The sequence below is a fragment of the Xiphophorus couchianus genome, chromosome 9 (assembly GCF_001444195.1).
Source record: "Xiphophorus couchianus chromosome 9, X_couchianus-1.0, whole genome shotgun sequence".
Classification (NCBI taxonomy): Eukaryota; Metazoa; Chordata; class Actinopteri; order Cyprinodontiformes; family Poeciliidae; genus Xiphophorus; species Xiphophorus couchianus.
Genome location: NC_040236.1, coordinates 6,814,477 through 6,825,200, shown reverse-complemented (window position 1 = coordinate 6,825,200; position 10,724 = coordinate 6,814,477). Strand labels below are relative to the sequence as shown.

General features: G+C 39.7%; 1 protein-coding gene across 1 annotated transcript; it reads right to left on the bottom strand.

Moving 5' to 3' along the window:
- Positions 1-2,788: 2,788 nt before the first annotated feature.
- igfbp1a (insulin-like growth factor binding protein 1a) lies at positions 2,789-6,287 on the bottom strand. Its single transcript, XM_028028692.1, has 4 exons — positions 5,731-6,287; positions 5,440-5,591; positions 5,053-5,181; positions 2,789-3,909 (listed from the first exon to the last, which is right to left on the bottom strand). The coding sequence occupies exons 1-4, from the start codon at positions 6,107-6,109 to the stop codon at positions 3,802-3,804; spliced, it is 768 nt and encodes a 255-aa protein (XP_027884493.1). The 5' UTR covers positions 6,110-6,287; the 3' UTR covers positions 2,789-3,801.
- Between the last annotated feature and the right edge of the window lie 4,437 nt (positions 6,288-10,724).

The window sequence follows — 10,724 nt, the reverse complement described above, 5'->3', positions numbered from 1 at the left end:
CTCCTTTGTTTTTATTGTTTATGCTTTTGTTTCTTTGAGAAAATGCTCGTGTGATCGCATGCCAACAAATCTCCACAAGGTGGACACAGCACCAAAAATGCATTCACACACATGGCAGGGGGTCTTACAGAGGCAGTGCGGGCCTCTCCGTGGGGCTTCCTGCCCCATGCACTCCCACATCCTGTGCACAGACTTGAAATGTGGAGAGATGGCCGAAGAGAGCCTGCCCAGTAGCTCAGTAGCACCACATCAACTTAACACACTCAGATGGCGGCAACTTACAACCAGCCTATTGGTGCTAAATCCCATCTATTTAAAGACTTGATTAAAGGGGAGGAACAAACAGAAAACATTTAAGCTATTCCCTCCCTAATATTTGTATGTGTGTCTTTTTATATATTATTATTTTTATTGTTATTTTTAGTAATATTTCCTGGCCAGCTACATGTCTGACTGGACATCATGTACAGTGCGTAAAAATAAAAATTATTTATCTATGAAAGAATTATAAGCTGATCCAAAATTGGTTTTCTTATGAAGAATTCAGTGACTCACCGATTGCACAGCACAGTCTATATGATTCAGTGTATTTTTGGGGACTATAATCACTAATGAATGTTTTCTTCTTAAAGAACCATTTCCTTCTGTTGCTAACCTCCACTCATTTTCAGTGTGGCATTTCGGCCATCCATGTTCACCAACCCTTAAGGACAGTGAACCTCTCACAACATCACTTCCCTCCATGCACACCCAGCCATCCCGCCTCTGCCAGTCAGCGCAGAACCAGGGTCACATTTCTGTTCTGTCACATTTTATTCAGTTTTCAGACCAGCCTCTTAAAGCTGAAGCTCTCTCTGTTCACGGGTATTGTAATGTTTTATTCAAGCTTCTCGTGGTACAAGCTACAAATCACAAAGCTATTTTTTTTTCCAAGAGAGGAAATGATTTTGAATCAAGATATACTTTGTATTTAATGTCATTTTTTAAATAAAAAATGAACACATTTTAAGAAGTTTGACTATGATGTTTTGATTTGTCTCTTTTGTGACTTGCACCAATGATCATCTAAGCACCACCCACATGCAATAATATCCCAGGCGAAAATGTGTAAAAACCCTTAAAGTAAAAGAGCATTATATAGTAGTACCATAATCTCACACCAAAATCATTTAGAAATTGGGATACATTTATTCAATCCAATAAAAAAAATGTTAGATGCCAATAGTAAGTCAACAGTTTGTTTGGAAGTTAGTATGTTAATATGTTTGGAAATATGACATATTTCAGAGATGTTTTAAGATGATTGAAATTTACTTTTGTATTAGTAGCCATTGGCTGAAAAGCTAAAAGCAAAGCAATTTTTTTACTGCAGGTAAGGTACTGTTTGCTCATGAGCCATTACTGGACCAACAATTCTGAAAAATGTGAACTATTCCTTTAATTAATGCAGAGAATCAGGACAAAAATTTGCTCCAGGGAAGCAATCAAGCTCTCCTCAGGGGTGGAATGTGTCAATACAGATGAAGCAAAGGTTGAATTTGTAAAGAACAAAAATAAATCTGGTGGTGCCAGGCAGGCTGGCAGTGGGCATAAGAGGTTGAGGCAAATTCCTGTGCCCAACCAAGGCAAACAGAGCGGGTCAAAAGGCAGTGCTGAGCCGGCTAAAGATAGACGAGCACCTCCACTTTAGATCTCTGTGATAACAAAACAGACTACAGACAGAGAAACATGATCCTGGAAAGCATTAAGCCACGAATGTTGGCGCTTTTGTGATTATTTCCACAATTATAGTGCCTTGGAAAAATATTCATCCAATTTGAACGCTCACATTTTTTCAGATTACAGACAAAAACTTTAATGTAATTTTTAAAATTAATTTTACAAATAATAATCAGAAAAGTTCACAGCTACATATATTTTGGGGTATGTCTCTATCAACTTTCACATCCAGAGACTGACATGCAAAGCCTCGAATTCAAAAATTACAGGCCCATTTCTAAGATTTCTTTTTAGATTTCAGTCATTCACCCATATATTCACATACTGATGAAAGTAAGCTACTACAATGCAGCCACAGCTGCCATGCACCAGTCCCTATGACCACCACCAGGTAAGTGTCTTGCCCATGGATACAACTGAGACTGAAGCAAGGGTTCAAATCAACAACTCACCGATTACTCCTACCACCGTCACCACTATTGCCCCACGGAGAAAAATAGAAGACCTTTGGCGAGTTACAGCCTCACCGGTTTTCTTAAATACTACTCCAGGCTTCTCTAGCATCTAGTGATATTTTGTCAGGAGATTTGAGGGCATCAACACCAATGGCTCTACTGGATCTAACATCTCCCTTGCAAACCGTTGATCATAGTATTTTGGTTAAGAAACTTTGTAAGTGGGTTTATCAGATATGGCTCTTAACTGGTTTCACTGTTATCTTTTTGGCAATTCAGTGATATTGCAAACCAAATCATGTCAGAATCTAACAATGTCTTGTGTGAGGTACCGCAGTATTCAGTCCCAAAATCTATCCTCTTTCTATTCTATGTTTTACCCAAGGCCTATTCATTGGGTAGTTCCCTGATGGGTTCCATAATTTCTACACTGTTGGCATTTATAGCCAACTTTACATCTAAAGTTATCCTTCTTGGTAAGATATTTGACCAGTGTAAGCAATGGCTTGGTGACAACAAGCTTGAGTTACATGAGTTCAAATTTAGCCAATAGATTGTAATAACATAGAATAAAGCTTGTGGTTAAAATTTGGAAAAGATGACAGGTGTGCAAATGAGACTAATGTTTTTATTAAATATATCACCTTTTTTCTTTTATTACATGTCAGTAACAAAAGTGTACATAGAGTTAGTCACTTTGGAATAGATCCACATAAAATACAATTCTCTCTCCAACAGCAGCATGTATACAGAGCCGAGTCAAGCGGCTCACTCTTTGTGGTCATGTGGTCAAAGAGGACAGAAACATAAACAAAAAAAAAATGACAGCAGACACGTAAATATTGGAGGTAGGTTAATGTAGAGATACCCGTTTGAGAGGAGGCTCGGGAGAATTGCCACCCATCATGCTATCTGCAGACCCATGGGATCATGGGAAATGATTTCTGAGAGTGTAGAGGATTCCCAACTGAGAGCGTTTGCATTAACTTACAGAAACTGATGTATAATTTCATTAAATAAAAAAAAAAAACAATACAATAATAATAATAATAATAATAAAAATGGAATAAGAAGATCATTTAGAAAAACTTCTAAATGAGATTTGGTCACTCAGTGCTTTTGTTCTTGCTTGGTTTTTCTCAAACCAAACCTCCAGACAGCTCCTTAAGGGTAGAGCGAGCTCAACTCAGCTGTGGAGCTGTGGGGGCCAAGATACATATATACACTTTATACACTCATAAAAATAATAAGATAATAACAATAAGGCAAAAAAGATATAAATACTCATGAATAATTACAAATAACAAATAAAAAGCAATAAAATAAATAAGGCTATAGAGCATAATGTAAATGCATTAACATTAAAATCTCTTTTACAGAAAAAACAAAAATAGATTTTCTTTGTGTCTTTGGGATGGAAGTTTGTAGAGGAAGGGGGTTTTGGGGTTCAGGGTGGTTGGGACCTATAGCCCCGTAATGACAGTGTACCTGAATTAAACACCACCATGGACAAGGTCAATAAATAACAGCTACCCAAAAAAAAAGGAAAAATAGTGGCTTGCTTCTTCGTTTCTTTTTTTCTTCTTCTTTTTTTTCTCTCTTTTACTGTGAGATCGGACCAATCTCTTTAAGGACACTCGGCATCTGCAGGCAGGTCGCTGGAACTTAAAAGCTTGCCATTCCAGGTGTTCACGCACCAACATCGCCCCTTTTGTCCGTCCAGAGATGATTCACACTGTGGGGGAAACAGAAACAGAAAGCCTTCTTATTTCAACTGCTTTCATTTTCACAGATCACGAGGCATGTATCAGCTTTAAAATGAAACTTGGTGAATATCAAGTTATACATGGTTCCAAAAAACACTCAAATGCCTTTCAGTATTATTACTATGGTTAAATTCCTGTATAGAGTGTCAACAAAAGTGCTAGCTCTGAGAGTTTTCTCTGGCTGTGTCAAATTACCTCTCCCCAACCTATTGCTGCACACTGCAAGTCAGCTGGTTCGATAAAGCTACTGTAGTTTTCCCTTGCCTACCAAAAAGACACTTTTGATAGAACATTTTCTGGACATGAGAAACATGAACAGTCATGGAAACTGAAAGAATACCACCCAGCATTTTTATTAATGTAGTGTTGCTGTTTTAAAGCTACAGCTGGGAAGCAATGAGTGGGACGTCTGAAGAGCGACCAACTGCAGCCGCTACCTAAGCAGAGAGCCTGACTAATTACACAACTAATAGCTTGTAAACTTGCTTAGCAGAACACATGTAGACTATATGGTATTACATAATTTTTGGAGGGTTTACATATCAAAAACAGAATAACACATGCATGGACAACATTAACATAAGAACTTTAGAGAATATATGAAAGTGATTTTGTTGCATTACAAATCCCAGCATGGTTTCCATATGTGTCTCATATAGGTAATAAATTAGATAAGTAATGGGCCCCAGATGGGATGGTCTACAGCTTACATAATGGCTCCGTGTTAATCACCTCTACAGGCTGGATGCAGAATAACTGTGTAAAAAGGAATCCCATATGGGTCCAAGATGTACTGCACAATTTAAACTGATTTAATTAAGGCCAATTTGAGACCCCGTAAGACCTGCTGGTGTTTAGTCAACCAAAGCAGGTCTCCTATGAGAAGCCTGAGAAAAATCTGCTTGAAGCTCACATACACAGGTTTGCTGAGAATGCTTGCAATAAATCAAATATCATGTTTTATATTTATGTATTAACTGATTTGAAAATACCAACAAAAAAAACCACACACCAAAAAAACTGTCTTATTATAACTTTTGTTATCATCTTGTGCAAATCTCAGCCTCACCAATGCCTAAAATCTATGTTCATCATCCTCAAAAGACACCAACCTGCTTGGGTTTGTAAAGGCCACGCTTGTCACAGTTGGGGAGGTAAAATTTGGTGAACTTCTCTCCTTGTTTCTCTTGGGATTTGGTAATCTTGTCCAAAGCAGTCACCAATTCCAGATGACAAGGACCCTAAACAAAAGAACCAGTGGCGAACGGATTAATCAAAAACATTATTATCACTTTTTCGCAAGCAGCAAGCACGGGGGTTCTGATATTAAACTACAAATAAAACCAAGGCATAAAAGGAAACACGAGTCTCGTCGCATCCCTCTAATTTCAAACAGCGCACCAGCTCCCCCTGGTGGTCACCGGTCATCTTTAAACCCTCCAAAAAAACTTTCATCCTCTCAAAAATCTACATTTTCACGCTAGCAACGTGTGTCTCACCTGCTCCACCAGTTTCCTGCGAATGGCGATGAGTTTGGCTTTCATGCTCTCCTGAGCCTCAGTCACAGCCCGCGGGTCAAAGGGGAGACCGGGGAGGTAGCTGGAGCCGGTGATGGCTGAGTTGTCCATCTCAGCGTCTGGCTCTCCCTGGTCTGGGTGAAGAAACAAGCAAATGAATGAATGAATGAGAAAAGAGTCTGACTGGCAGGACTTAAATCACATATATGAGGAACTCGTCTGATTCCAGCGCTGCGGCTGTGGGATGTGTGACCGTGGACGTGGGAGGCCTACCTTGAGTCTGGGGCTCCGGGGTGGGCGCCGGCGCAGCGCTCTCCGTGCATACGGCCTGTCCGCGGGTGAGGGAATGCAGTGGCCGGGGGTCGCCGGGTCTCGGGGTGCATCTCAATCCGGAACCGCACGGCGCCGTGTAGATCCCGCACAGCTCCCCTGCCTTCAGGGCGCAGGCGAGGCAGCATCCGCATCCGGGCTCCCGCAGCACCTCGGCACAACCGGGCGCCACCGCCGGACACTGGCTCAGTCGTTCCGGGGTGCACGGGGCGCATCGGATCGGTTCTGACCCCACCACCGGGGACCCCAGCGTCACCGTAACGAGCAGCGAGCACACAGCCACTGCCACAGCTACGTGCCTCAATCCACGCACAGCCAACATGTTCTGAGTATTAAATTGGAAAATGTAATAAAGAGCAGTTCAGAGAAAATTTGCAGATGAAAAAGCGCCGGACTGAATTCCCACGATTGCTACTCTGTGCCTTTCGTTTGATTTTTGGAAGATGTCAAACTGTGCGTTGCGCGCAGCCGTATTTATAGCCGGTCGCTCTGTGAGTGTTTGACGCATCGGCGTTATGAATGATTTCTGAAAAGAAGGTGTAATGATACGATGAGCTCTGATTGGCCCGTCCGTGTCCGGTCATGTCGCTCATTTGAATACAACAATCACGTCAATATTTATTTTGGAACAGGCGGTGCTTGGCACGTATTGCTGACGACACCAGTGTTTGATGTTGCAATCAAGGACCCCCTCTTCCTACCCAACCCCCATTATCACGCGGGTGCTACTCCAAACCACCGCGTTTTAAGAACAACATACATCCATTAAAGTCAGTTTCAGTTTATTTCCATAACTTGAAAGGGGAATGTGTTGTCACTCTGGAGCTGAGCTGGTGATTACTTTAGTGCCTGATTTCTGCTCTCACACAAACGAACCTCTATTTGTGACATTATTGTCTATTCATGCGTGTGTTTCTCCATTAATTGTCCTCAAAATAACGCCTTACACAACTTTAGGAAAAACTAAAAGCCTAATGAGCGCAAATTACGCACGCCCACACTGCGCGCAAAGAGCGTGGGTGCGCTGAGAACGAACTGGCCGCTCCAGTTTGACATGAGAAAGCATCCCGAGTACTACGGCGGGATAATAAAGCCAAGTTTCAGAAATAGCAGAGCGAATAAGGGTCGCCGTTTTTGCCAAGGGACGGGGCGACTCGGGACTTCGGTATGCGCACACAAAAGTCGGGCTTTGGAGTTCTTCCAGGAGCTGTCCCGTAATTACCCGTTTCCTGGGGATAATAATAGACCGGAGCTCTGAATCGGGGCAGTCTGACATGACCACAGACACGTCCCTCGCATCGGCTTCCTCTGGGGGGCTTTGAGGGTCCCACGCTAGAGAAACCTGCACGTTTTCACGGCTTGCTGCAAAGACGGCTTGTGCACTGTCACTCCTGCCCAGAATGTGACAACGTTCCCCCCATTTACAACCACCCTTCCATAGCATGCGTGCTTCCTCTGCTTCATGCCCTCACCTGGGTCTGATGACACATTTCAATTCACATCTCCTGTCTCACTTTCTGATGCAACGCAACGGAATCCTCCTCTACATGCAACTGCCTAATGGGATTGCATCAGCTGACTACTGGTGTTAACCGTCACTCTCACTGATGCCCAGATTTCTACCTGAGTCTCCGACCAAACGAGACATTAATATAATCTGGTGTTGCTAAGAACATTTTCTACCGCCCATCTCATGAGACATCCATGTGACCAGTCAGGTATACAAATTGAGAAGAAATGTGTCATTTTATTTAACTGAATCATATTCTTTTATCAAGGTGACATGCGACAAAACTACTGAATTTTAAGCTAAATATTGAGTCAACTCATCGCCCCAATTAGTAAAAGTTTAAATATTAAATTCAGTTCTGAGGTAAATGTGGGATCTAACCTGGAGCTGGCAAGATGTACTTATTAAATTCTCCCGTGATTGCTGCACAGTACAAATTATAAAGCAGATATTGATTATACTCTAAACAATTACTACTCATAAATGTTATCTGTATTTTAATTGTTTTTACTATACCTTTTAGTGAATTAAGGAAGTTTCTAAAGGTAGTTTTAAAAATACAAGCTCTTTAATGAATATTTCTTCTGTAGAAAAAACAAAAACTTCAGTATCATGTAAAACTGTCTTTTAAGAAATTTATATCATGTCATAATGTTATTCCCTCATCAAACCCATACCTGAAGTGTTGCTTTAATGTTTTTCAAGCATGTTTGACAAATTCTTGAATGTCCATTGTCTTTTTGGGGTGCCTAAATATTTGCTCTCACAAAGCTCCACGGTTTTTCACAAATCTCTTCCTTGGAACTGCAGTCTCCAGCAGAGCATCGTCCTCACAGAGCTCCCCTCCCGTGCGCCTTACCCACTAAGCTCCTTCAGACTAGTGGCAGCAGCAGGTAGCAAACACTGGTGGAGCTGCACTCCTGCTGAGATTATCATACAAACTACTTCTCAGTCCAACAGCCTAAGAAGAGTTGTAAATGGCATAGTGGGGGAACATTGTTGTGATAATGTGAAAGAGTAGGAGTTTCTTAAAGAGACAGAGGCTATTTTAAAGGCTCAAATTATGAAGTTAAATAACTATTTATGTCATGTTAGATATATACAGCATTTATTTTAAGGATTGGAGCTAGCATACTTTTTTGATTGTGCCATGAAAGTTCACTATGTGCCTGGAAACTATGTAATTATATCCCTTTAAAAATGGCCCATTAAATTAAACATAAACAGTGTCTGCACTTTTAGAAGTTTGAGTGACAAAAATACTCATAAATTTGGACACACACATCAAACGCTTTAACCATTCATAATTTTAAAATATCTATATTTTGTGCAGTCAAACGTCCACAAAGTTGTCTATTACAGCAGTTCCCCAACAGTTTTTTGGGGGGCATAGCAACCTTTTTACAGATATTTATCAGGCTAATAGTATTTTGTGAAGTGTGTGTTTAGAAAATGAAGAGGGGGAAATGGAATAAAAATAAAGAAAAACAAGGCATTAATATGTTTAGCTGATAAGTGTAATGGCTTTCAGAAACAAGCAACATGCTTGTTGCTTCTCTAACTTCTATACTTCTCTAATACCTGAGAGAAGACCTGGGAGATGCATTTTCCTTCAGCTGGTCATCTCCTTTATGCAATCCAATACTTTTTAGAAAATTGCCTTTTTAAGGCTAAAGTATCGTTTTTTTGTTTTTGTTTTTCAGTCAAGACATTTTAATTAACATGCCCTCATGCTACATGGGTGATTTAAGTTGTTAATACTGCTGTTTCATATGTCCTTAGTTTGAATACTGGACTGAAGGTTGAATGTTCAAAAAGCACTCTAAGCTGCCCTCTGATGAGGGTTTTCATTTATGCTTGGGTTTACTGTACGTCGTTATGCTGCCCCATGACTGGCCCTGCTAATAGTCCTTATGTGAGAGTCATTGCTCATTGATTACACAGGTATGGTGTAAAGTTAACTGAATGTTTATATATGGTTTTGGAACTAATTGAAAGTAATGTCTTGGAAGTAAAGCAGAAGATGACTAATAAATTTGAACTTGTTATTCAGATTTCCTGTTACATTTCAGCAAATCAACAAAAGTTTGATACTTACCAAACTTTGTTTAGTTTTTGTCTTCGTTTAGAAGCAACACATCCTGTGTTATTTCATCACAGAGGCAACTAATTCTGACATTAACTGTAAGTCGTTACTTTATAGTTTCTATAACTTATCTTACCAATTAAATATTTTCTTAATTTTTTTTTCTTTGATGTTAAGTATAATATTTTGTTGCATAGAAAAAATATAAATTGTGACCAAGTAAGTTTAGAAAAATCTGAAAAAAACAAAACAACAAAAGACCCTTTAGTAAGTGAAGAAAAGCTTTGATCAAATTCTTTGTACTACAATACAAGAAACGATTGCTGCTTGAAAAGAAGATTCAATTTGCAAATGCAGGCCACACCTAAATAGTAAAGACAAAATGGAAAAGGTGGAAACATTGACGATATTTGGCTGGAGTCCATGACAGTTTTTCAGCTAAGTAGAACAAGTCTGAACCCCGTTCGGCAAGGTAATAAAAAGTAAAGAAGAATATTTGGAGGTGAAAAGGGAATAGGAAGGTGCGAGGATCCAATGAAGCTGTTGAATGAGATGCTTTTAAACAGAGGCTGAAGTTGGAGTAATTCAGGTATGATTTTAATCCCAAAATTGTATTATTTTACAACCAAATAAAGATGGCTGAAGAGCTCCATTATCACTTTTGGAGAGATCAAAGCTGAAAACATGGGCTCTTTTGAAATGTCCTTACATCTGTCTAGAAAAGTGGAAGACTCATTTGTTTTTTTTTTGTTGAAAAAACAAAACAAAAAACAAAACCAAGAAGCTCATAAAATGTGCTGAAGCAGTGCATGATGATAAAGCTGCTCTCCTTGTTGCAATGCATTAAAGGACTTCCTGTTGACTGAGAGCGAGCAAAACAAACCACACTTGGACATCCTGGAGAACAAATTGTATAAGCTGTACATGAAAAACATCATGTACAGCTTATACATGACGTTAATACTTTAATGGAGAATAGCTTTTCTGCTTTTTTTGGAGTTGTCACATCTCATTAAGCCAGAGCAGATTCAAAGCTGTAGAGATCTATTTTAAACTTTTTGTTGCTAGTCTAAGTGTGAGGAGAATGTGCAAAGAAAAGACACAGAAGATGATCGATAAAGTTTCTTTAAAATAGTTTAAACCATTCAAGTACACTGCTCAAAAAAATAAAGGGAACACTCAAATAACACATCCTAGATCTGAATGAAATAAATATTCTCATTGAATACTTTGTTCTGTACAAAGTTGAATATGCTGACAACAAAAATCACACAAAAATCATCAATGGAAATCAAATTTATTAACCAATGGAGGCCTGGATTTGGAGCCACACACAAAATT

Bases quoted from the DNA above. Each gene is read 5' to 3' on its own strand.
- igfbp1a (XM_028028692.1), bottom strand. From the start codon at position 6,109: ATGTTGGCTGTGCGTGGATTGAGGCACGTAGCTGTGGCAGTGGCTGTG. The intron at 5,592-5,730 runs GTAGGCCTCCCA...TTCTTCACCCAG, and splicing joins CCCGGAGCCCCAGACTCAAG to ACCAGGGAGAGCCAGACGCT. The intron at 5,182-5,439 runs GTGAGACACACG...TCTTTTGTTTAG, and splicing joins GCAGGAAACTGGTGGAGCAG to GGTCCTTGTCATCTGGAATT.